This window comes from Podarcis raffonei, chromosome 2 (genome assembly GCF_027172205.1).
Source record: "Podarcis raffonei isolate rPodRaf1 chromosome 2, rPodRaf1.pri, whole genome shotgun sequence".
Lineage (NCBI taxonomy): Eukaryota > Metazoa > Chordata > Lepidosauria > Squamata > Lacertidae > Podarcis > Podarcis raffonei.
Genome location: NC_070603.1, coordinates 21,599,804 through 21,627,353, shown reverse-complemented (window position 1 = coordinate 21,627,353; position 27,550 = coordinate 21,599,804). Strand labels below are relative to the sequence as shown.

Here is a 27,550-nt window from a genome sequence, read left to right as displayed (position 1 = left end):
GATCAGCTCCCGCCTGGAAACCTATGTCACCACTGTGGAAGGACATGTGGATCCAGAATTGGCCTCCACAGTCACTTACGGACTCACTTTTAAAACCATGTTCATGGAAGACAATCTGACTCGGCTATGAGTGATCCCCAAAGAAGAAAGAAGCAGTTGGTGCTGCGTGGATAACTTTGAAATGCATGGATGAATTGGGAGAAGCCCAGCTCCAGCGCTGATTTCCCTCCCTACTGTGACAAAGGCCTTCGACAGAACTCCTGGCTCTTCAGTGCTGTCGGTATACTGGGTGTGCCACCACACTGCCCTTTGGCCACTTTCCCCACCCCCTTTCCTGACAGATGTCCTGTGCCCAGTCCCCACCCCCACCTCAGGAAAGCAAAGTCCAGCCTGGTGCAATGGGATCAAAGGCTTTCTGAGTCGACATTATAGCCCTGGTGAAATTGTGCCGATGTTCCCCCCACTGGGAGTGAGACGAAAGGTGTGTATTTATGGTTCTGGAAACGCTGTTCCTGGGGACAAAGGAAACTGCCTTAGAGTGAGTCAGGCCATCAGTTCACTTAGTTCAGTACTGTCTGCTCTGCCTGGAAATGCCAAGAATTGAACCTGGAACCTTCTCCATGCCAAGAATGTGTTCTGCCACTGAGCTGCAGTGATTGCGTTGTTCAGATTTGCCTCCTCAATTCAGCAAGCGGCGGGGAGCCCAGAGCTGCTGGATCCAGCGTGCGGCAGGTATGGCAAGCTCTGACTATAGGAAGCATTGTGGCTGGGGAATCCTTTCTGTTGGGAACAGTGGGGCCGTAGGGGGGAGGGCTAGTCGTTTTGGCACCAGAGGAAAACTACAAAATGGTTCTTTCCCCCGCCGCCAGGGAAGAAGGGGTGAGGGAAGATCTACAGCTGGAACAAGGAGGGAATAAAGATCTTCATCAGGAACATGGGGAGAGTGAAGATCTACATTGGGAAACAGAGAGGTGGGAATCAAGTCAATCATACACACACACACACACACACACACACACACACACACAGTCGTACCTCTGGTTAAGAACTTAATTCGTTCCAGAGGTCCGTTCTTAACCTGAAACTGTTCTTAACCTGAGGTACCATTTTAGCTAATGGGGCCTCCTGTTGCTGTCACACGATTTCTGTTCTCTTCCTGAAGCAAAGTTCTTAACCTGAGGTACGACTTCCAGGTTAGCGGAGTCTGTAACCTGAAGCGTCTGTAACCTGCAGCATCTGTAACCTGAGGTATCACTGTGTGTGTGTATATATATATACCGGTGTGTGTGTGTGTATATAATTTTGACAAAGTAATAATAATAATTAAATAAGAATAAAATTGTGCACCCCACCACTGGGACCATTCCATTGTAACTATCCAGCCTTCCAATATTTCAACACCTCATGTGATGGCTTGACCCCTTTCCGTTTTAACAGTACAAATTCTACAAACACCTTCCATTTCTCCTCAGAATCATTTCTCTTGCGTATTTCCCAACTTACCTTAATGGCACATGTTAATTTGTCATTAATAGCTATATCCCACGCCTCTTTATACCATTCTTCCATTTTATATTCTGCTTGCCCCTTCCACTTCCTAGCTATCATAATTTGTGCAGCTGTCAATAAATTTGTGAGCAAGTCCTTCATAGCCTGTGAACCTCCCACCCCTTATAAATTGATAATAATGCTACCTCTGGACTTTTGCTCGGTTTTAACCCAGTGATTTCTGTTATCTCCTTAAACACCCTTTGCCAAATTAACTCAGTCTTACCCAATGGTTGAAGTCAGAATCAAAGACCATCGCAGCCAGGGGTGGGGGACTATCTGAATAACACTGGGTGGGGGCAGAGCCCAGAGGGCCACTGTTTCTTGCCAGGAAAATCATACTAGCTCTTTCTCGTTACTCTGTGGACATTCAGGAACCTGGAAAATATATACCTGAATGAGTGTCTCCACCCCCATTGTTCAGACTGAGCTCCAGCTCCGAGGGCCTTCTGGCAGTTCCCTCACTGCGAGAAGTGAAGTTACAGGGAACCAGGCAGAGGGCCTTCTCGGTAGTGGCCAGTGGCGTAGCGTGGGGGGTGCAGGGGGGGCGGTCGCACCGGGCGCAACATCTGGGGGTTAGGGGGCGCAAATCCACAGGTTAGGGGGCGCAAATTACTTGCCTTGCCCCGGGTGCTGACAACCCACGCTACGCCACTGGTAGTGGCGCCCGCCCTGTGGATGTCAAGGAAATAAACAACTATCTGACTTTCATAAGACATCTGAAGGCAGCCCTGTTTAGGGAAGTTTTTAATGACTGATGTTTGATTGTGCCCAGAGTGTCTGTGCAAACCCAGCCAGATGGATGGGGTAGAAATAAATTATGATGATGATGATGATGATGATTATCATTATCATTATATTGGACATCTCGGGAGGAGGGAGGGGTGTGTGTATTATGTCAGCTGAAACATGGCCCAATTGGGCCTAATGCCCTTTAATATGCTGCGGGTGAGGGGGGTTGTTCTTCATGTACCTGCTACCTTTTGCTCTCTCCCTCCTCAGGTCCCCAGTGAGATGTCTTGCCGCAGAGGGCCCTGCCCACAGTGAAGAGGTGCCTGGTGAATGATGGCCAAGCGGCTTCTGGTGGCTATTGCCCTCTGGGCCCTGGGAGGCCCTTCTGGGCTTCATCATCTCTACCTGGGCCGGGATAACCATGCCCTATTGTGGATGCTGACTTTGGGCGGGTTTGGGATGGGGTGGCTCTGGGAGCTGTGGCTGCTGCCGGGTTGGGTGGCGCAGGCCAATCGCACCTTGGAACTGCCCAGAGATGGACCTCCACCTTTCAGCCCTGTGCGCTTCCTAGGCCAAGCCTCAGTAGGCATCTACTTTGGTTTGGTGGCCCTGATGGGTCTCTCAAGCCTCCCTGGTTTTTACTTCCTGGCTCTCCCCCTGGCGGTGGGACTCGGAGTTCACCTGGTGTCCGCAGTGGGTGACCAATCCTCTGATCTCCAAGCTACTTTAAAGGCGGCCTTCATAACTGCACCAATCTTCTATGGCCGCTCTCTGGCCATCTTCCCCATCACTCTCACAACTAGTGTCACAGCCCAGCGACACCGGTGCTATAAATCCAGCAAGGGCAACAGGGAGAAGCTTGGTGCCCGACTGTACCGACTGGGCCTAGCCTACCTTGCTTTCACTACACCTTTGGCATACTCTGTCTTCTACAACATAGCGGCCACTGCCAGCTACGTAGCCGGCACTCTTAGATCCACGCTGGATTGGCTCAGTGTGTTCCCATCCTTGAGCAGCGCGCTGGAATCGGTGCTCCTCCTGCCCTACCATGCTTGGAAGATGTTGGGCTTCAGCGGTGGCTCCTTCCAGGAGTGGGAGCAAGTTTTTGCCTTTGTGCACTCGGTCCAGAACGAGAGGCAGCGGATGGCATTGAAGGTACAGGGCAATACTCTTCAGCTCAGTTTTGTTTTTGTGACGGTATACTTTATAGCAACTGAGCTAGAGGAGTGGGATCTGGGCAACGTCTGTTTTTGGGTGACGCTGTGACCATGTGGGTTAGGGTACTGAGGGCCCCACTTCCGGAATGTGGGCTTTTGCAGCGAAAGGTTTCTGCTGGACTTTTACTGACATTTGGCACCGTTTTGGAATAAATATGGCAATGTCGAGATTTTTGTAATGCCATGATCCCGCAGTTTAGGATGCTGAGCTCCCCATTCCGGAAGTCTCCGTGGAACATGGGTTTTGGGCCACAAAAGGCTTCTGTGGAGCTTTTGGCCACGTTTGGCAACATTTTGGAGTGAATTGGGAGACAACAATTTTTTGGTGACCCCATTTAGGAAGTCTCTGTAGAATACAGATTTTGGGGCGCAAAAGGCTTCTGTGGGGCTTTTGCTGATATTTGGCTCCATTTTGGAGTGAATCGGGTGACATTGCTTTTTTGGTCATGCTCATATTTCTAGATTCATGGTTTTTGAATCTTCAGCCAATTCAAGGATAAGGCTAGAGTTGGACTTAGCTGGTAACTAAGGCTACTTTATCCATCTTTCAAGTGGAACTGGGAAACAGGAAGTTTGGGCTTTGGGAAGAGGGAATCGAAATTTCTCTATTCCCATCTTTAACACCCTCCCTTCAAATGTCAAGGAGATAAAGAACTACATAACTTTTAGAAGACATCTGAAGGCAGCCGTGTATCAGGAAGTTTTTAAAGTTTGTTATTTTGCTATGTTTTATATATGTTGTAAGGGACGCGGGTGGCGCTGTGGGTTAAACCACAGAGCCTAGGACTTGCCAATCAGAAGGTCGGCGGTTCGAATCTCCGCAACGGAGTGAGCTCCCGTTGTTCGGTCCCAGCTCCTGCCAACCTAGAAGTTCGAAAGCACGTCAAAGTGCAAGTAGATAAATAGGTACCAATCCAGCAGGAAGGTAAACGGCATTTCCGTGTGCTGCTCTGGTTCACCAGAAGCGGCTTAGTCATGCTGGCCACATGACCCGGAAGCTGTACGCCGGCTCCCTCGGCCAGTAAAGGAAGATGACCACCGCAACCCCAGAGTCGGCCACGACTGGACCTAATGGTCAGGGGTCCCTTTACCTTTATATATGCTGTAAGCTGCCCAGAGTGGCTAGGGAAACCCAACTAGATGGGCGGGGTATAAATAATAGAATTATTATTTTTATTAAAGCTGAGGAGACCTAGGTTTAAAACCCCACTTAGACTCACAGGCTGACCTTGGGTCAGTCATAACCTCTCAGCCTAACCTACCTCTCGGAGGATAAAATGGAGGTGAGGAGGAGCCACATTTGCTGCCTTGAGCTCTTTGGAGGAAAGGTGAGCTATAAATAATATAAGAGTCTTATATGCGTCTATTCAGAAACACCATTACGTTCAATGGGATGCACTCCAGGTAAGCGTGTATAGGATTGCAGTCGAACAGCTCAAACCTAACTAAGTGTACTCAGAAGCAAGTTCAGTCCAGGATATTGCAACCCTCTCAACACGCTACAAACAAACAGGAGCCAAAAAAACTCATTAAAAAACTCTTTAAACTCATAGAAGCAAATTCAATACAAGTCCATAGGACTTACTCCTGGGTAAGTGGGGTTAAGACTGCAACCTAAGCCCTAATCGTAGAGCAGAGAATGCCAGCTTTAAGGCCAGTAAGCTGTAAAGAACAACAACAACGCTAGAAACCATAGGAGAAAGACACTCAGTCTCAAAGGTTGGATAGCTCAGTCAGTTAGAGTGTGGTGCTGATAACACCAAGGTTGCAGGTTCGATCCCCATATGGGACAGCTGCATTTTCCTGCATTGTAGGTGATGCACGAATTTATGTATAGGTTGGGGGGGGGGTTGACCCTCCAGCAGATATCATGCACATGCAGCCCACTACCAAAATCAGCACAATCCTTTTTGTGACTTTTGTGGTTTGTCCCCACAAAACACTTCATCACAGTTTCTTCCTATCTATTCAAAGGGCCTTTGCTGCACAATACCAAATGTAACAATTCACTGATAAATGTATCTGTGTACTGGCTCACTGGGAAAACTCCAGAAATTCAGATAGACATGTGAGCTCAACTACTCAGCAGCCCCTCTGCCTGAGTGATAATCCCTGGCATCCTGATACCTGAGTGCCAGACAGGTAGCCATTCCAGAAATAACAAACCCAGCTGAAGACAAAAGGGTGTGATTAACTTGCCTGGGAAATAAGGAAATGTAAATATCTCTTTTGTTACACTTGATGGGTGTTTGGTAGAGGGCAAGGAGAACCATGGGGCAGGGTCCAGGATGCTCAGATTACTGCCACCAGACCTCCCCTTTCATGATGTAACCATGATGTATGAGTGATGTAGTCTGGGGGGGTGTAACATGGGGATTAGCAGCTAATAAAAGTTTGGGGGCTCTTTTGTTCGGGGCTTCCATCTTGTTCCACCTTGTGGCAGGTGGAAGTCCTGTCGCGAGAGTCTTCAATAAAGACCAAGCCTACTGGTGGCTGTTTTGCTCTGGTATTCCTAGCTGGTCTCCTTGTTTTTTGTCCAAGAGAGCCCTCAGATTTCTCTGTTAATATTGGGCCTTGGACTAGACGATCCTCAGGGTCCCTTCTATTGGTAAAACCTATTTGGTGTTTCGCAACTTTCCGACTAGTTGCAGGACCTTAGCCAGACCTAGCAGAGTAAACGCAGAATCCACGGAAGCAATTGGCAACTTGGCTGCAGACAGTATACACGAAGCAGGAACCAGGAACTTGTGGTTTGGTGTTTATTATATACAGTGGACTATTTACAGGAACAGAACACGGATCTTTTGCTAGCTCTTTCTGACACGACTTACAACTCCTACACTGACACACAGAACTCTGAACCTCTGAACTCCAAACTACCAGTTAGTAGGCCATTAATTTTCACTCCTTTGAGAGAGCTTGACCAATCAGGGAGAGGTCTCCATGTCTCTGTTATCACCAGGCAGACTTACTCCTTCAGATTGCCTTCTGGCTGTCTGCCAAACCTTAATTGACTCTGTGTGAGTAGCTGCACATACACAGTTTCCCAACACCTTCCAACTCTATGATTCTATGAAGGTCATTCTGCATAGGACTCAGCTTATACAGATCTATAAAACTAGGCAGTCGTTCTTGGCTTCCCCACCGAAATCAGCCTCTACTGTGCCACTGGCTGTGAGGCCCACCAGAACATCTCCTCCACCTAACAGGCCTGAAACGTTTCCTCCTTTCCTTATTAGGTCTTAGGAATCCATGACGATGCCACACCTGAAGAAATCCACAAAAGCTACCGGGAGCTGGTGAAGCTTTGGCATCCAGATCACAATCGGCACCGGGCGGAAGAGGCAGAGAGACGTTTCATTGAGGTACAAGCTGCCTACGAGCTCCTCACACAGATGAGGAAGCCAAAGCCGACATGACGGACTCTGACTGCATCCATAAAACACTGACGTTTATGTTGCTGGGGGGAATAAAAGCATTACGCCTTGAAGCCATGGTTCTTCAAGGAAATTCCAGACATATGGCAACCCTAGAAAAGAAGAATGGCATATAATCATTAATCCGAAACCACAGAGACTCAAAATCTAAACTAAAGAAAATACTGAGCACTGTCTCACATTATCACCAAATTTTTCGTTCCAGAAGGAAATAAAATCAGACAATTTTTCCCCATACATTTTTCTCTTGCTTGTACATAATAAGTTAGCTTATGATTTATTGCTTTATCACAAATACTAAAGAACTAGTCTGACCAGGGGAGATGGCAAGGCATCTTTTCCCCACAATACATTGAAATTGGCATTTTTTATGCTATCAAAATACCAATAGTAGCCATTTCTGCATCTACATTCTCAATAGTTTTCCAAGTAGTTGAAGAGTACATTTATTGGGTTTCTTAGAATTTTGTGAGTTTGCTGGTGGGATCAACTGATAGGTTCAGATGGATCCCCCCCCCCAATTGCATTTTTAATATAATTTACCAGTGAGTGCTGAATGGCAATATCTTCAATTACAATACTTGTTGGTGTGTATTTATGGACCATCTACACTGAGCAACTTCTAAATTGTTGGAGGGAATTATTGGATCTCCCCAGAAATCTATAACTGCTGCTTATAAATGCTTCTTGGATCTTTGTAAATTAGATTGGCAGGAACGTAGAGAGTTGTGGAATAGGGGTCATGCTATACAATCTAAACAATGGGAAATTGCTCTAGAATCTATATGGAACATTTCTCTAGATTTGAGGTTGATCCAGGAAAAAATTATGTTTTGGGTATATTGGACTCTGCAACCTCAGCACAGGAAGGCCCTGTTTAAGACATATAGATGCTGGAGGCGAAATGTTGAAAACACCTTGTTGTGGAATATGATGGTGAGCACATCCATGATGTATTTGTTTTGGTCTGACATAGCTGTCAATATAAATTTTGTATTGCTAATAATAATAATAATAATAATAATAATAATAATTTATTATTTATACCCCGCCCATCTGACTGAGTTTCCCCAGCCACTCTGGGCGGCTCCCAATCAAGTGTTAAAAACAATACAGCGTTAAATATTAAAAACCTCCCTGAAACCAGCCTTCAGATGTCTTTTAAAGATAGGATAGCTGCTTATTTCCTTCACATCTGAAGGGAGCGTGTTCCACAGGGTGGGCGCCACTACCGAGAAGGCCGTCTGTCTGGTTCCCTGTAAGCTCACTTCTCGCAATGAGGGAACGGCCAGAAGGCCCTCGGTGCTGGATCTCAGTGTCCGGGCTGAACGATGGGGGTGGAGACGCTCCCTCAGGCATACAGGACCGAGGCCGTTTAGGGGTTTAAAGGTCAGCACCAACACTTTGAATTGTGCTCGGAAACGTACTGGGAGCCAATGCAGATCTCTCAGAACCGGTGTTATGTGGTCCCGGCGGCCACTCCCAGTCACCAGTCTAGCTGCCGCATTCTGGATTAATTTCAGTTTCCGGGTCACCTTCAAAGGTAGCCCCACGTAGAGTGCGTTGCAGTAGTCCAAGAGGGAGATAACTAGAGCATGCACCACTTTGGCGAGGCAGTCCGCGGGCAGGTAGGGTCTTAGCCAAAATAAGTTTGATATTTGCAATGCCCATGTACTTTTAAAATATATTCCTATAAGTATAGCAGTTAACAAGAGGTCAAAAGTACATCTTATGTAAGCCCTTATGGTTGCCATAAACCTCGAAGGATATGTTATACCTCACCACCATGGCAACATTTTTATAGTGTCATGTGGATACCTATTTGGACACTTGGATTGACTTGTATTGACTTGTATGTTTTATTTTAGATTGGAAATATCGGTGGCCATTATATTCTCAGTGCGACCTGACATTGTTTACTGTCATTATTAACCTTTCTCTGTCCTTTTTCATGTTAAAATTGACACTTAAAAAATAATAATGAAAAAGACATCTGGAAGTTTTGGATGTTACCATATTTTTCCGTCTATAAGAAGCCCCCATGTATAAGACACCCCCTATTTTGGGGGACTCAGATTTAAGAAAATGGGGGGAGACACTATCCGTGTATAAGACGCGCCCTAATTTTTGACATTATTTTTAAGGAAAGAAACGTAGTCTTATACACGGAAAAATATGGTACAACATTTCCAAAAGATTTATAGTCATTTTGCAAAGTCATGCAAGTTACAATATCTACAACAGGAGGAAAAATCAGGATGAGGTGAGCCAAGACCTTTAACAATTTTCAAGTGGTCCATGTGGGACCCTAGATTGTGAATTGTGGTGTTGTTCCTCATGCACAACTGCCTTTCCTGGGAGATGCAGATAGAGGTTTGTTGGTTTGAAAAGCCTGCAAGCCTAGCTGAACCCAGCAGGTGCCGCCGTTGAGCTGCTGAAAAGTAGGAATGAATGGGGCTCCTGTTTTTTTTCTTAAAAAAGAAAATTCCCTGGGAAAAGAAAAATGATCCTATGGTTTTGCACAAAGAAAATATGTGTGGGGTTTGTCTATATTTCAGAAGAAGCAACAGCGCAATAACAGGCTGCGGACACGAATGAAAATAGACTTTGTGCTCAAATCCACAATGGACCATGCTGGTAACATTGGGGTCCGAAGGAGGAGAATTTCAAATTCTTATTCTGAATTCGAATAATGGCTCACCAGAGCTCAGTCATGGAACTTGTTTGCAATGCCCCAGCTTCGCTTTGGGAATCTGAAGAGATCACCTCAAGAATGACTCTGAGTATCATGCGCAGAGGGTCATAACTAGATAACTAAAGAACCAATACATAACCTATCCTATCAGCTTGTAGGTTTTGCGGGGAGAGGCGCTGAACAGGACTTTTCAAAGAGGGTGACTCTAGCAGCAAGTGGAGCATGTTGCCCTTTAGCTGCTGATAAATTGCTAAGAGTTTTGGTTGCTGAACAGAAATAACAACAACAACAACAACAACAACAACAACAACAACAACAACAACAACATAAACAACAACAATAATAATTCTATTGTTTATACCCCGCCCATCTGGCTGGGTTTCCCCCACCGTTCTGGGCAGCTTCCAGCAAAATATATAAAATAAAAAAATGTCAGACGTTAAAAACTTCCCTTCAGATGTTTCCTAAAAGTTGTGTCATTCTTTCTCTCCCTGACATCTACAGGGAGGGTGCCACTACCGAGAAGGCCTGGTTCCCAGAGGGAACCGCCAGAAGGCCCTTGGAAGTGGATCTCAGTGTCCGGGCTGAATTGCCACTTTTCTCCTATAGGAGAGCTCCCAAGGTGGTGTGTGTACGTTTATTTATTTATTTATTACATTTTTATTAAATTTTCTGTTTTAGAATTTAAGAGTATTCATTTAAACAACCTTAAAATATCAATGACTTCCCTTTCTTCTCTTTCCATGGTTCATTTTGCATAACATAAATCCCAGCATATTTTATATAAACCAAACCATTCAGTATTCCATTATTACTTCCATCAAAATTCCATTATTACTTCCATCAAAATGTTTAAGCCCGACAGGCAGAAATTCCAACTTTTTAGCATAGAAACGCAGAATCGGTGATGGAAGCGTCACCTGTTGGATTTCTATCTGTCACGCAGCTATTAACAGGGATCCTGCCGCGAGACGGCAAACCCACGTCTCCATTCGCGCAGGCGGAGGGAAGAAAAGAATGGGTTAAAAGAGAGACAGGCTTGTTTCCTAGGCGTTGCGGTATTGGGCAACCCGCGGCATCTCCGCCACGTTCCACGCGCCCGGATTGGCTTTTTGAGCCCCGCGGCTTCCCCGATTGGCCCAAGAGCCGTCACGGTTCGGGCGAAGAGCAGCCTTACCCCCTTTTCACCTGATTGGCCGTCCCTTAACGAAGAAGCCCGATTGGGCGGGCGGAGGGGGGGCGGAGCTTCAGCGGCTCCGTTGTTCTCCGAACTCCGTCGAGCGCGAGCGTGGAGAGGCGGGCGGAGTGGGCGAGAGAGAGAGAGACGGGAGGGCCCCGCCTTTGCCTCGCTCCCATTGGCCGGCGTCCGCGCTTAAGCATTGGCTGAAGGGAGGAGAGGCTCCCGCGGCCCCATTGGCTGCCGGGGCTCGCGCACCGTTCGCTGCTCGCTCCCGTTCTCTGTCTCTTCGCTGGTGGGCGGGGCTCGCTTTCCCGGTGTTTGGCGGCGGCGGCGGCCTGAGGTAAAGGGGGCGGGGGCGGGGGGGGGCGGGGGGGGCGGCGGTTGTGGAGACAGCGGCTGGGTCGTCGTCGGGGTAGGACGGGGCTCCCGGGCGCTGCCGCTTAATGGGGTCGATGGAGGGAAAGGGGAGGCAGGGCTGAGGCGAGCGAATGGGCCGTTTCGCGAAAGGAGGGGGTGGGCTTCGAGGCAGGCCGTCGAGGGGGCGGCGGAGCGGAGCTGGTTTGTGAGGGAGTGAAGGGCCTGCGCGGACGGCGAGGGCCTCTTTCCCGCAAAGCAGGGCGACCTGTGGAAGGACCGCGAGAGTGCCTCTGAGCATGTCCAGAGTGCCTTTCCCTAGGGCAATGAGCGAGTAGTGCGGGGAAGACCCCCAGCCCCGTCCCACAAACACACTCACGTATTGGGGATTTGGCTTCCAGGCCGGAAGGGGGTTGTTCCCAGACAGACTGGAGCCGTGGCACTATGTCTGCCAAAAGTCCGGATTTTCCCGGGAGTTCAAAGGCGGAATTGACGGCCGGGTTTCCTTAAAAAAAAACAAACCACTGCAATTTCCTTTTTTAAAAAAAATCAATTTTGGGGGGGTTCCTTAAAAAAGGCTCTACAATTTCTGTTGTTTCCTTAAAAAGCAGAACCAACAATGTTGGGGTCTTCCTAAAAGCTCAACAACTTTTAGGATGTCCTGGTTTTTACTTTTGGAAATAGTACCCTGTTTGGTACCACCCCGAAACAACGAAGCACTGGAATGATGGAGGCGGCGGGCAGCTGAGTGTGAAAAATAGGGACGCGAATGAGAGGAAGCGGTTCCCAAAGGGTGTGAGCAGCTTGCAGTAGTCGCTGGTTTTGCTCTTTGCTGCTGCAAGGTTTGCATCTGACCAGCAACCATTTGGGTTGTTGTTGGTTTTGGGGTTTTGTTTAAAGAACAGTCTCCTGAACAGAAGAGCAGCAGTAACCTTTCTCTTGAAGGAGCAGCGCTGAGGGAACAAAAGCTTAAGAACTTTATAGCTTGAGTGTAGGTGGGAATGGACCCAGTGCTTGGGGAGGGGAAGGGGAGACAGGAAACTTAGGCTGAGTGAAGTTAAACAAAAAGTAAGGTTTTCCTAAGTGTGCAGAGAGCCTTGTTTGATTACAGTTTGTAGTGATTAATCATTTGCTGCTTTTGTTTGCCTACCATGTATGCAATTTATATTAAGTTATGCTGCAAGACTTCAGATTCAGTTGTATCCGAATATATGTTTATATTTTTCCAGAAAGCTGCATTGCAAGCCTACAGTACTGATAAGTAGTTAAGCATTATGCAGGGAATTTGCTTTGTTGTAGGGCTGCCATACATCTGGATTTTCCCTGACATTACCAGGATTTCTAAGGTGGTATTGACATTGGGGAATTTCTGAAAGACGGCACTTTGTCCTGGATCATAGGCAAGTCAATTGAAAAATCACATTTTGGGGGCAGTTTTGTGACTTTTTTTTTTAAAAAAGCTCACATCCAGGGTGTCCTGGTTTTTACTTTTGAAAATATGGCAACCCTACTGTGCTGGGTCCTGAGTTTGAATAGCAGCCTAGTTGGAATCAGGTGGCTTTTGATGAGTCAGTCTCAATTTTTGGTTACCTACCTTCTCTGACCAAACTGCGGGAGGCAGTGGAAGACAGGAGTGCCTGGCATGCTCTGGTCCATGGGGTCACGAAGAGTCGGACACGACTAAACGACCAAACAACACCTTGTAGGGCAATTGTTAGGCTTGTAGCTTGGTTCTAATTGTGTTGTGTTGGGCTAGGCTTGTAGCGTGGTTCTAGTTGTACTCGTGTTCCATTGATTTCAGTGAAATTTACTTCTCAGGGGGCTTAGAAACAACACAGGTATAATGCTGCACAATTAAAGAGCTGTGTAAATGATGGTATAGATAAGCCAGTCTTTCAGATAAGTCCACAGAAGTTAACTAGCCTGTTGTCAGGCACTAATATAGGTAGGATGAAGAGCTCTGTCCCTACTCCAGCAGCCCACTGCATCTCTGTGCTAGATTAGGGTTTTTATGTAGTGTAGTTGGCATGCAAGCCTACAATTCTCACATGCAATCTGACACTCCATTCTAGGGATCTTCTGACATTGAGACCTGGATGCATTCCAGAGTTTGTTACCCCAAGAATTAACACAGACCACCGAAATAAATAAAAAATAAGCTCTATTTACTTATTGATAAGTAACTGTAAGGAGCAGGGAAAGGAAGAAGTGACCATATATTGGTTTAACACTTCCAGAAGGAGTCTTTTATTTACTATTAATGTTATAAATGATAAGAGGGGAATGGCAGAGATTTACATTGAAAAGAGGCAATGAGTTTAGCAGATGCTGTTGCAGCTCAGCTTGTTTGGAACATGTGAGCATGGCATTCTGTAATGAGTTCTCCCTTGAGGCCTCTCCAGGCCAGAACTGAAACTTCTTTCTGAGGTACAAGCTGTCATAGCAAAAGCTGAATGTTTTCAGGGGTGCTTCATATGAAGGGGAGGAACTTCTGTCCTCTAACAACCCACCTGATTTCTATATTGGGCACAGAAGAGGGACAGAGCACTCCATCTTTCTTGCAGCCCACACACTCACCTGCATGCAGTTCCTTCTTGCCTGTGCCTATTAGGCTTGTACTTTAAATACAAGGCTGAGATGAATCTCAAATTCTAAAGTGTAACTTAAAGTAGAAACCAATGAATACTACTTGAATTGTTCAGTGTGGTTTTAATACAGAGACTTGTACTTTACCTTGCTTAGAAAGACATGGGGTAAACATATTTGTTTGCTAGGGCATTTCCTATTTGTGTAATAAACCTAGTATATTGCGAACTGTATGTGTTTGTGAGAATACCTGTAAGTTACAAATTATGCCCCTTGCAAAGATTCATGTATGTGATCAACAAGATTAAAATAGCTTGGTAAGGGACTATTGTACTCAAAAGCCAATTAGCCAGCTGCTGCTGCATAATATAGATGTTGTTCAAATGTGGAGTGGAAGAAGATCTCCCTTTGCTTGAAATCACAAAATGAAAAAAGATTCTTACAGGTAATAGACCTCTGCTGTAGAGCAGCGTTTCTCAGCCTGTTGGTTGTGAAGCATGTGCAAGTGGGTCACGGGCTTTATAAGCAAACCCAAAGTAATTCTTGCATTTAATTTACAGTTAAGTCTTAAATGAATTGTTGCCCGTCTGCAGTAGCAGAGCACCCTCCTTTGCCCATGCACCAACTCCTGGAGCCCAAAATGCAAACATTTTTGCCAGACATCAGAACTGACTGTCAGCAGGCACTCCCACCCAGCTGGAGAGACCTTATAACTCCGGGGTGTGGTCACAGCTCCATCCCCTGCAACCCTTTCCTTGTCAGAGGGCTCTGAGAAGGAGATGCAGGGAGGGCCTTTGAAAGGCTGGTGTGGGAGAGGAGGAGAGATGTCAGGGGTTGTTGCGTGTGTGTGTGTGATGGTGTAGTCTCTCAGCCCACCTATGCTGGAGGAGTTATGTTTTTGGCCATCAGACAAACTTTTGCAGAATGAACTGCCAGTTTTCTTGATGTACTGGTCATGGGAATAAAAAACCCTGATGTACACCATTATTACTATTATTATTTTACATTTCACAAGTGTAGGCAAAAAAGCTTGAAAATAAATACCTGTTTAGGATAGCAGTCTATGGTCCCCATACACTTCCCTGTAATTCCAGTTGAACAAAAGGGAACTTACTTCTGAGTAGATATTAGTATAGGATTGCACTGCAAAACTGCCATCCTAAAGTCACAGCACAGTCCTAACCATGTCATCTCAGAATTAAGCCCTGTTCAATACAGTGGCACTTTTAGATAAGTGCAGTCAGGTTCCCATCCTTACTGAGAAATGCATCTCACCGAAAGCAAAAAAATTTTTTTTCCTTCCAGTAGCACCTTAAAGATCAACTAAGTTAGTTCTTGGTATGAGCTTTCGTGTGCATGCACACTTCTTCAGATACACACTTTAAGGTGTTACTGGAAGGAAAAAGGTGCTACTGGAAGGGAAATTTTTTTTTTTGTTTTGACTATGGCAGACCAACACGGCTGCCTTTCTGTCGCCGAAAGCAGTGTGAGATACCTGCTAACTGAACATAATATGTAGGATTATGCTGCAGGTCTGCAATCCTTTGCACAGTTACCTGGAAGTAAGTCCCATTTAATCTACTTTGACATAAAATCAAGCTAAAGGTGGTGCTTAAATATTCCAATACAATTGATTTGTGGATTGCACCATTTAAGTGTGTCCCCAGGATTGAATGACTAGGGTTACTATACCACTGGGCATAGCTGTTGAGCAGATTAAATGCTTTTAATCTGATTTCACTGGTTTTATTAGAAAAGAGCTTGCTACTTGTAAATTGTTCTCATTGATTGATTATATTCAATGCATATACAAAACTGAATAAGTCTATAAGTATTATAAATATTTTAGCAAATTCTGCATTAATGGGTGTGCAAGTAAATTTTTGCTTGGATGCCTCATATAATGGTTATAAAATAGGCAAAACTAATGATTGCAGAAGACCCAAGTTTCAAAATTCTTGTAACAATAAATCAATGGATCACCATATCAAGTAAATCTGGATTTGTGGGTTGCCATACCAAAAAGGTTGGGAACCACTGCTCTCTACTGAAGAGTGTGTATTGTGATGTTAGGAGTCTTGCTAGTAGATTTAGTGTAAAATGTAGGCAGAACTATTGACTTGACCAGCCAACTGCATAAATGAACTTGCCACAGAATGCTTTAGAATGATTTCAGATTTGTTTGTAATTACTCTTCAGTAGAAACCTAAAACTATTGTCCTACAGGTCTTACCTTACTCGTATTTTATCAGCACTTGACTTTCCTTCTCGCAAAGACAGTGCCGCTGAATGCTTCAGATGAATCAGCATTGATGATAGTGTAGCAAACTTTTCAGATGATCAGACAGGTAGTATAAGGTAAATGTAAGCACAGTTCAGAGGACAGTGCAATAGTTCTGCTCAGGTATTTGTTTACAGATGGGAAGGGAGAAAACCACATTTTTAAAAAGTCTCTTTTCTAACTTGTTATTAAAATAGATTCACTGAGTGGACTTTATTTTTCTGGAGTGTGAAGAAAAGACCCACAGTTCTCCACCTCTTTTTTTCATTCTGTGTAGCTTTTTATACTTGCTTTACACTCATTTGAAGTTAGTTGAAAGCGGCTCACATATGATGTCCTTGCAGACTTGCACTATCTGCACATGCTTGGAGCTGGACCTCCTTATTTCAGCAAAAGAATTGTCATTTATCTTCCATACTTCCACTAAGCTATTTCATCTGATAGAGAAGGCCAGTATTTTCTTTCATTAATGTTAGGTCAGAGTTGTGAATTGCCACTCACCCAGTTGCATGTGGCAAGAAATAATTACTTCCAGATGACCAAATGTCAATCCTTTTCTTTTGGGGCCAAATACAACTTAAAATAGGTGCTTACAAAACTGTCTATCTAGTAAGCAAATGTCATTATAGTTTTGTTTTTTAAATAAAAGCACGTAGACACTTCTTTCAGTTATAATCAGCACACTATATGGCCTTTGGTATCTGGCCACATTCAGAAGTGCTTTTAGATATTCTTTGTGCTGCTTCTGAATTTTGTGCTCCCTGATCTCTTGTGTATCATTCTGGAATCAGAAACATGTTCCTTCAAATGCCATTTTGGTGTGTTTGGCTCAAAGGTAAAATATTTCTCATCTGTTTCTTTGTCTTAGCTTAGCTGCTGTAGATTTAGATTTGTTCTTTTACTGGTTCTGTTTCTATAAGATTTAAATACATTATTTTCTGACATTTTAAGTGTGCTTATTTCACAACTGTCTCTTGCATAAATATAATAAATGTACCCAATATTGCTCTTACATTTCACACTTCGATAATGTGCACTCCTACATTTTAAATCTGAGATTTATGATTTAATCTGGGGCTTTTTTTTGAGTTTGAGGGAAGATTGATGGGATCCACAAATGTGCTTGCTAGTGGTGACCATATCTTTTTATCAAGTGAGGACAGCGTGGACAAAGTCTGGGGGTTAATCCTTGGAGTTGTGCTGAGCTGAGGCACTCGGAAAGCAGTATTCTTTATTTACCATTGGCTTAAATTTGCTAGCTTCTTTCTGAAAGTTGTTAACTCTAAACTTGAGGTCTCTTTCAAGGGAAAGCAGGATAAAACTGTTTTCAATAAATAAAATAAACTTATTTCCTGTTCCACCACAAGGCAGAGCAATTATATTTCACAGGATTAGTTAAACATCTGGCTGCCATCTTCTTGTATGAATATATACACACATATAGTGAATGAATTTGTGCTCCACTGCTTCAAATGAAAACAAAAGAGCCCTGCTGGATCGGGCTAAAGGCCCATGTAGTCCAGCAACCTGTCCCCACAGTGGTTAGCCAGATGCCTATGGAAAGCCCACACGTAGGTTGTGATCCCTGGCAGCTTAGAGGCATGACACAGCTGATAGTGGATGTAGAATATAGCCATTGTGGCTAGTAGACATAGGTAGCCTTATCCTTTATGATCTGGCTAATGGTCTTTTAAAGCCATCTAATTTGGTGGAAGGGACGCGGGTGGCGCTGTGGGTAAAAGCCTCAGCGCCTAGGGCTTGCCGATCGAAAGGTCGGCGGTTCGAATCCCTGCGGCGGGGTGCGCTCCCGTTGTTCGGTCCCAGCGCCTGCCAACCTAGCAGTTCGAAAGCACTCCCGGGTGCAAGTAGATAAATAGGGACCGCTTTCTAGCGGGAAGGTAAACGGTGTTTCCGTGTGCGGCTCTGGCTCGCCAGAGCAGCGATGTCACGCTGGCCACGTGACCCGGAAGTGTCTCCGGACAGCGCTGGCCCCCGGCCTCTTGAGTGAGATGGGCGCACAACCCTAGAGTCTGTCAAGACTGGCCCGTACGGGCAGGGGTACCTTTACCTTTAATTTGGTGGAGGGTCACTACATTTTGTGTGAGTGAATTCCATAGTTTAGCCGTGAGCTGTGTGAAGGACTTCACTTTGCAAAATCATTTATAAAGCTTTTTCCTGAAGACTCACTTGTCTGTTTTTGTGGATGTGTTTTCATTAAAGAGTACAGCAGAGTAAAATCCAACATAGCCATAAATTGTGAAACCATGCTTACCCACAGACATGGTAGATGTAAACTGCACGCTACCAGTTTGATAGAAATGCTTCATTTTGCTCTAAGACCTGTTGATTTCAGTTAGGAGTTAAGTGCATTCTTACATTTTTCTCATGAAATCAGTTGGACTAAAAAGCACTTTGCTATGGTCGGACCAGGCTCCAAAATTAGGAAGTGTTTTGCATGTGAAGTTCTGTGTAGTTTGGGCTGGATGTAGTCTTCCTGTTGGACAGAAATAGCTGTATAGTTAGTCAAATAAGCTGCAAAGAGCCCCTGATGAATGTTAAAACGGGCATTTGGGAGCTGCTTCACAGGATATTAGCTACAGCCCTGTCTCTCCAAGTGCGATAATGCACTGTATGTAAGGGTCTGCTGATAATCAGGAAGTCTCTGCAATGTGTACCTGTTTAAAATAAGTGTAGCAGTACTGTATGTCCAAAAGTGAGTGTGGCCACACCATACACACACACGCACACACACACACACACACAGGCTGAGCTGAACTGTATAGATCAGCTGAGGAGGGTGGTTATTGTTCCCCTGCCTTCTCATTAAGTGATCAATCTGGTGATGAGGGAGGGGCAGCTTGCATCCCCATGAGGCACTGGGCTGAGCAGAGAGGTTTAAACTTCTTCCCCACCACAGTGCTGTGCATAGTACTTTTCTTTTTGATGCCACTGCCAAAATTGGGGGGGTCAGAACATTTTTTCACTGGGCTAGATCAGGTCTGGAGGCCCAGTTTAACCACTCCTGATTTATATCATAATCTTTAGCCTTTGTTCACATTTATCCCTTTTCTCCTATGCTTCCTAGTCTTTCCCACTGTTGATATTTGAATTGTAAGGTGGTTTGCAGTGGGGTTCTGCCTCTCTCTTTTTTGCCTTTGAAGCTTTATGAAGCATCAAAACTATAGCTAGCACTGTATTAAATAATAAAAACCCATTATATGGAAGAAAATCTATAAGAATTGAAGGCTGAGCTCACGACCACTTAGAATATAGCTTTGGCCTCTGCTCAGATACAACTCTTAGTTCAAACTGGTTTGTTGGAATTGTTCACGCTGTGTGGAAGATTTAGATTTGCATGTTGCCACTTGGCCTATTTCCATAATGTTGGCTTGAAATGTGGCATCTGAACGTAGAAAACCGAGAGCATGGTTGGCTTCTGGCAGGATTAACAGTTGTCTGACTGCTAAGAGAGTGGCTGTGTGAAGCATCCCTTGCTTGCTACTTTGTTCCAGGGCATGTGCATTCTTACAGCAATTAACATGTCAAGTTAGGAAAAACTACTATGCTTATATGTTCCCTTTAAAGCACAGCTTGCTCTATGTTAAAAGTGTAACTAAAAATTTAATCACTTGTGGCTTCAATCCGCAGGTTCAATTTCTGCATGTGGAGGATACTCGTGACTTGTGAGGCAAGCCACCATTTAGATTTCAACTGTTGGATCATGGTGTGATCTGCAGTAGTTGGGTGCATGTTGCTCTTGCACCTGTATAATTGGCTTCTTTGGATTGAAGCTTAATACGTTCATGTGGTACACAGGACAGAATTGTTGGTTAATGGGGAAATGTATCACAACTGGAAGAATTGCCAGTCTAATTTCTTAGTGTCTTAAATAGGGCAACTAACTTTGTCTCAGTTGTCTTCTGCTCTTCTTTAAGAATGAGTATAAATAGTGAGAAACTGGTGGATAGTGATGAGAACCAGGGTTAGCAATTCTGATATATATATATTTGTGTGCAAAAAGCTTGGTCATGATACATTAGTGAAAGTTCATATTTAAGCCTACCTAGTACAGTCCTGCATTGGAGGGTATCAATAAAAGCACCTTTTGACCACTACTTCATGTTTATCAGTCTTAAATATGATTTTTGTGCATATGTGTGTGCATGTGCATGCCCCCCTGCCCCCATTTGAAAAACTCAAGTTCTTCTAGAATACAGACAGATGTTCTTGGATTCCAACTCTGATCTTCCATGACCATTGGCCATGCTGACTGGGGCTGATAGAATTTGAAGTCCAACAACACTTAGAGCCTCACTTTCCCATTCCTACTGAACTGTACCAGTTTTTGTATTATCAGTGTAGGCACTATTGCTTTCCAGTTCATATGATGCTATGCATGACAAAGTTAATTGCTGGTTCTGGTAGTTACATTACTTTAAGATGTCAACTGCAAAAGGGCATTTTTAAAGGACATCTAGAAGGATTATTATTATTTTGCAATATGAAGTGTTTACAATTAAAGTGGTGCCTCGCAAGACGAAATTAATCCGTTCCGCGAGTCTCTTTGTCTTGCGGTTTTTTCGTCTTGTGAACCACAGCTATTAGCGGCTTAGCAGCTATTAACGGCTTAGCGGCTTTAAGAAAAAGGAAACAAACTCGCAAGAACTCGCAAGACGTTTCGTCTTGCGAAGCAAGCCCATAGGGAAATTCGTCTTGCGGAACGACTCAAAAAACGGAAAACCCTTTCGTCTAGCGAGTTTTTCATCTTGCGAGGCATTCGTCTTGCGGGGCACCACTGTAGGAGAAAAATGAGCAGCTGCTACTTCAATTACATACTACTACTCTGTTGCACTGTGTTGCTAAACCTTTAGGGAGTGCACAATTCCAGGACTTCTCTCCCATTCTTTTAAGTCTAACCCTTAGAAAATAACATTTTTTAAAAATACTGAAACTTGAAGTGCTGCTTCTGCTAATGAATTTTGAACAATAGTTTCAAAGTTTGTTTTACCAGAATGCAATAACTGCAGTGCTGGAACTGCAAGCTGTTTCAAATGCAGGGCAAAGTCTACCTGAAACTTTACAGAGTATCTCAATGGCTTTTTGTTGACCCCTTGTTCTGCAGTTCACTTTAAGCAACATGAATTGCATTCAGGTTATAAAAAAAAAAACAACTATTGAAGAATGCATTTACAGACCACAATATGTCTGCCAGACTAATAAATCAAACTCTTGTATGTTTGCTTTTTCAGAATCTGAAAAACAGCAATATGAACTGCTGTGCTTGTGCTTCTTGACAGAAGGTGATGCTAAGAGGGAAAATCTACAGTGATCAACAGGTTGTCCAAGAAGGTTTTTGACAACTCGTCTGTTGCCTTGGAAGCTGGAGGATTGCTGTCCCCAAGCAGATATTTGCCATTTCCTGCCTTGATGCAAAGCAGCACTTGAATTAAACCTGCCACTCTCTGTTCCTTGAGGAAACAGATTCTTATTGCTGTGTAATTGAACACTAAATACAGGGAACCTATTATGTCTAAGAGGCAAAACCAAAAAGGTAAGATTTACGATACCAGATGGGCATATATAGTAAGGAGTGTTGTGTTACAGGCAAATGTCAAGTATGAATTTTTGTTCCTGCCATTTTAGTCCACAGTAGAAGATAATTGCTCTAGATCGGCTGTTCTCAAGTTGCCTCCCTAGTAAGAAAACACTCAATGTCTTCCAAAATGTGAAATGAATCCTAATGATGTGTTCCTTCACATCCCTTCCCTTCTTGACCCAAAGGAAGACAGCCCAGCAGCCTTTTGGCTTCCTGGTGTTGGAAATCAAGCAAACAAGGAGCATAAGAAAACAGGGTCGCTTCATGGTTCTCTGTACTTAACAGTGAGCAAGGTGTAATGAGGCAAATGGTCTCCTATGGCAATGGGTTGATATTCTGCCCCTTGACCCATTTGAGAGACACACACATTTCTGATCTGTCGAGGAAAAGCTGGTGTCTTTTCTAGGATCTGCCTCTACCTTCCCAGGGAGTCTTATGTGCCTCTGAGAACTACTGGTACAAGGATCATACGTCTTTTTCAAATCTGGTGTCGCTTGTGGCAGCTTATGTGTGCTGGTCCCGTGGGTTACCCGAGAGGTGAGGTCCCAGTCCAGTCCGTGGTCGAAGGTGCACCGTGGAGGCAGTATGTAGTAGCTGAAGCTGGGTGCAGGGCAGGGAGTCAGGAACAGGTATGCAAGCAGAGAGCCAGGGCGGGTCAGGAGCTCTGGCAGAAAAGCAGGACAGGGTTCAGGCAGGAACTAGCAACCAACAATGTTGTTCCTGCAACTTGGGACTGGGGCTGGCCGGCTTTTATCCGCCCCGAGGCATAGGGTGGCACCAATCCTCTGGTGACTTGCCTCTCCTGGCCTGGAGGTGAGCACTCCTCCTGCGGGAACTTAATTCCCTACGCCTCTCTGCCCTGAGCCTCTGCAGCTCAGGAGAGGCTGGAGGGTTACCGGACCCAGAGGCAACCTCAGCTTCCTCTGACGGGGCTGAGAGTGGAGCACCTGCAGGCACCTCAGGAGCCAGAGCAGGCTCAGCTGATGCCTGCACCTGAGGATCCAGCACAGGTGAGGACCCTTCAGGCTCATGCTCCAACCCCGGCTCAGCTGGTTCTGGAGGCAGGGAATCCTGTGCAGGCTGGGATCCCTCAGGTTCAGCATCCGAGTCCGAATCCCAGGCCATCACATTATGTCACAGAGGATTAACAATTTGTGTGAAGGAGAATTTCACATTGTTTAATTTGCAAAGTCTTGAGTCCTTGAATACAAGGGACTTGTTAAATGGGTCTCTTAGGGCAGAACTAGATGTGGCTCCTCCTGAAAATGGTAGCTGCCTCCCAACTAGCGCCCCACTCCTCACAGTAACATCCAGCAAAACTTAACTGTATTCTGATGTCACAATGTTATACATTTCCCTGAATACCCCTAGCAGCAGCAAATAATATAAAGTAGCAAAACACATCATTACATGATATTGGGAGACAGGTAAGTTTTACTACATGTTATAAAGGAGAGAGTTAACATACACCTTGGGTTTCTGTCAACAGCTGTAGATTTCTTGCCAGGTTTTATTTATTAAAAGCTTTGTATGCCACAGTTTGATCTAAAAGATCTGGGATAGCTAACAGTCCAATAGCAATAAAACTAATAATACAAAGTAACAGAGCAAATATTTTAAAATGGACAGTGCACAACAGGAAACAACTAATTGAATTCAGCAGCCGGAAACAGTGGAAACAGAAAACAAAAGTGCTAAACTTTGAATTCTAAGGTTCTCTTAAGAAAAGCACTGCCTTTGGCATGACTATCAGCAGAAAAGGATGGAAAGCTCTTCTGCTGGAGAGTAACGCAGATACGGTGCCACTGTCAAGAAGGCTTTGTCTTTGGTAGCTCTCCATCATAACCATTCACAATTTCAGATGGCCCTGCAGCAGGTATTCTGAGGAAGACATCAGCCATTATTAAGATGCCAGTAGGCTCCCCTGAAACAACATGACTTGGAACTTGTGCCTTTATTTGTAACTTAGCCCTTTGGGACTGACCTCTTCCATGACAGTTTCTTCATGGAAGACTACACTGATGTACATGCCTTGTAGTCTTTTTCACCATTGAACACCACTTGTGAGCAACATGGCACACCTTTGACATGGCTAGTTCTGAATTTAAACCTTAATTCTGCTAGTGTTGATCCACAACCCATTTTCAAGTTCCTGATCTTTATTGGTTGACTTCATTTTTTATGATTGCTTGGATTATTAAGAAAAAGTTGCTGACAAAAGAACTCTCCTGCATTTGCAGCAAGCCTAGTGTGCAGCCCAATGAGGCCTGCCTGTTGCTGTAACCCCACCACAAACACAAGACCCAAACTGGAGAAATTCTTACAACCTCATGCAGTATTTACGTTCTATACACACTGTTACCATAAACAATGGAATACTGGTAAAAGTCTGTTTCAGCACCATGTATTTTTCAAGTTCATATAAAGCCAGTTTCTAGTTGCTGATTTGTTAGATTCCAGCTTGAGTTGTTCCCGAGCATGAATCCCCAACTTTAGTGTAATTCAAATTGCTTGCAAATTGATATTTCACTCTTCAGTATCTCACTGTATAACACACCTAACCAATTCCCGTTTAAATATCTCCTAATAGGTTCTTATGGCAATCTCAGGCTGTGAGAACACTTTCCCTTTCACTTCACCAGCCCAAGAAATGAGTAAGCACAGCTTCAGATTTCTCAGTTTATATCACTCCCCTAACAAGACAATACCAGTTTTTAAATAACTATTTCAATTGAAAACACGCTGCATTCAGCTGACTATTCTCATTATAAATCAAACTTCACATTTAAGCAACTAGGTGTTAATGTCTGCAATGCAAAAATCCAAAACACTCCAAGTTGAGAAAGTAGAATGGTAGTGGGTTCTTTCTTTTCTCTTTTTTAAAAAAGATGTGTGTACTTCAGGTGTATGAATGTGTTCCTAAAATGTTAATGGAGCCTCAAGCATTTTGTTCTAACCTTGCTCTTGTGTTCACCGATCAGTAATTCTTCAAGCTCTACTTGTTTGCCCTACATACACATTATCTGACATGTAGTCTCTTGAAATAAAAAAAATTCTATCTGGGATCAGTTTGTTTGTTTTTAACTGTAAGGATTGTGCACAAGAACACTTTCCACACTTAATACTGCCCACTTGCAATAGAGGGTATCAACTATATTGGAATGAGCTATTTTGTCTTTTATATTAAATAATTGGTGGTGTAAGAGGCAAATCCTGGACTGTCTCTTACCAGTTGCCAGTGTTTCAACACACTGCATTCTATGGAAAAAGGCATTCTATTCTATTCCATTGACCATATATATATATATATATATATATATATATATATATATATATGTATATGTATATGTATATATATATGTATATATATGTATATTTGTGAACCAACTTTTTATCTTGAAGCAGTTCACTTCTATGATACATCTTTGCTCTGTATTTTGCTCTTCTGATAACAGCCTGAGGATAACCTCTTTACATACTACACTGATGTTACAAATCTGAACAAGTACAATTTTAGTCTTAGAAACTGTGCAGATGGTAAATCGCTTCTGAAATGAACTGAATGATTCTATAATGTAAAATAGTATTCTGATCAATAGGTTTGCTGTAGTTAATTTGTCTATTCCACTTAAAAGTTATTATATGGTATTTCTTGTAAGCCTGTGTGATTTTGTGAACCTCGTGTGAGGATCAACTGTATCCATAGGAAAAAAGTCATCCACTGCACAATCTAGATAAGCAATAATGTAAATATCAATATATATGCCATAATATAACAAATATATAGGGATTTCTTTCTTGGAAATGACTTAGCTTGAACCAAGTGCTCCATATACAAGTTAGAAATATTAAAAGCAACTGGACTCCCCATAATAACTAAATGGTAATAAAGTTTCTCCCAGGTCTTTGGCTAATTAAGCAATCTGTGACCTTTACAACCGGGGGGGGGGTGTTATTGTTTTGTTTGCTACTATGTTAGGTATTTTTATGTTGTGAACTGCCCTGTCATCCTCAGAAGAAGGGAAGTGTGGGAATTTAAAAATAACTACATGAATGAATGAGTCTTGCTGCTGTGCCGTAATGCCAGTATATCTGAGAACCCCTCACCAAAGTAGCTGAATATGGTCTCTGTATGCCAAACTTCTAGAACAGAGATTACATAATTGACTGGACATTCCTTATTCCAGCTGCTAAATTGTTATGAGAAGTACTACTCACACTGTGGAAAAAGAGTTCTTACCCCCCCCCCACCCCCCAAAAAAATTCCTAGAGCAGACACTTTGTTCCAGACTACGTTATGTTCCACGGTATAAATGCTTAATTACAGTTGCATTAACGGTCTGTGCTGTAATGTCTGGAAACAAGAGGCATGGAAGGAAGGGTTATACTTTTATAGTCTTGGGTTACTAGCTTACTGGAATTATTCGTATTTTTTGAATTGCATCTGTTTACCCAGACAAAAAGCTTGTGGGAAAGTAAGACCAATGCTGATAAGCTACATAATCAATTAACAGTGATATATATATATATATATATATATATATATATATATATATATATGTCTTGTCCCACCCACCTTCCTTACTCTGCAATATATATATATTGGAGAGTAAGGAAGGTGGGTGGGACAAGACACTGTATTCTAGCTATATTGTTGTTTTTAAATTCTGGTAGCTTTCACCCTTGTCTAGTGGATTATTGAAGTCTCTGCAAAGGCAAGAATGGGAAACCCCCGATGACACACTTTCTGGCACCAGAGCTGGAAAATTGTTCTTGTTTAAAAAGGCATTGGTGTTATACAGCCATAAACTCTGCTCAGGACAGCCCAACTTTCAAAGTAAGGCGTGCCACCTTTACAAGAGTTTGAGCAGCTTGGTGCCTGGGATTTTTTTCCAGGCTTGTCAGCAGCACTGTGAAGACCTTCAGATGTACCTGACATATACGGGCGTTGCCTTACACAGGAGAATCTGGGCTCATTCTTTCTCCCCTTCTTGCCACTTAAAAGTACTGATGAGAATGTTTCTTTCTGCTTCCTCCTTTTCTTACAGTAAAGGGGAAAAGATGCCGTATTTTTTGCTCTATAAGACGCACCAGACCATAAGACGCACCTAGTTTTTGGAGGAGGAAAACAAGAAAAAAAATATTCTGAATCTCAGAAGCCAGAACAACAAGAGGGATCACTGTGCAGCGAAAGTAGCGATCCCTCTTGCTGTTCTGGCTTCTGGGATAGCTGTGCAGCCTGCATTCACTCCATAAGACGCACACACATTTCCCCTTACTTTTTAGGAGGGAAAAAGTGAGTCTTATAGAGCAAAAAATATGGTACATCTTTGTATCTGAAGCAATGGTATTATGTATAGGGCTATGCAGTGCATTTTTTCTTTTAAAAAATGTTTAGGAGTGCTACTCTCATTTTGACTCAAGAAAATCATTTTATCGTTCAAATCGGGGGAAATAAATACAGTAAATGGACAAAAGTACACAGATTCACAAAATGTTTAGGGGTATGTGTACCCCTGCATACCCCTAGGGGGAAAAGCACTGGGGCTATGACTGCATGAACCAATCTAGCTTAGCTAGTGTGGATCAGAGAAGATTCAGGCTTGCTTCAAACATTGCACACTTTCCAAACAGCAGCCACTGTCATGTAGTGCATATAATTTTGCCCACCTTTATTTTATTATTGCAATTTCTCAAGCCTTTATTTCACCATCTGTATATGAACTGGGAAGCTGCAGTAAGGAAAACACATGTGACAGTGACAATAAATCCTGTATAATCTTTGCCCAGGCATAAAACAGCTGAGAACTGTATCTCTGTGTAGAGTTTAGTAGTTGAAACATCTGGTTTCTTTTTCCTTATTGCACAAGAACTAAATATTTTTAAATGAAGTCATAAAAGCAGAGTGATTTAACTGCCAGTTT

General features: G+C 43.7%; 2 protein-coding genes across 4 annotated transcripts in view; both read left to right on the top strand.

Annotated features, from left to right (window-relative positions):
- The first annotated feature begins 457 nt into the window (after positions 1–457).
- DNAJC22 (DnaJ heat shock protein family (Hsp40) member C22) lies at positions 458–7,171 on the top strand. Its single transcript, XM_053375229.1, has 3 exons — positions 458–732; positions 2,551–3,435; positions 6,737–7,171. Exons 2-3 carry the CDS (start codon positions 2,611–2,613, stop codon positions 6,914–6,916), a joined length of 1,005 nt encoding a protein of 334 aa, XP_053231204.1. The 5' UTR covers positions 458–732; positions 2,551–2,610; the 3' UTR covers positions 6,917–7,171.
- A 3,880-nt stretch (positions 7,172–11,051) lies between these two features.
- Positions 11,052–27,550, top strand: part of SPATS2 (spermatogenesis associated serine rich 2) — a 48,923-nt gene continuing 32,424 nt past the window's right edge. For 2 of the 3 annotated variants that reach the window (XM_053375226.1, XM_053375227.1), the window contains exons 1-2: positions 11,052–11,149; positions 21,280–21,581. In XM_053375226.1, coding sequence (XP_053231201.1) covers positions 21,557–21,581 — 25 coding nt within the window. In that variant the 5' untranslated portion in view covers positions 11,052–11,149; positions 21,280–21,556. Of the gene's footprint in view, positions 11,150–21,279; positions 21,582–24,260; positions 24,281–27,550 lie in introns of those variants that run through there. The other variant, XM_053375225.1, reaches the window with a different exon arrangement.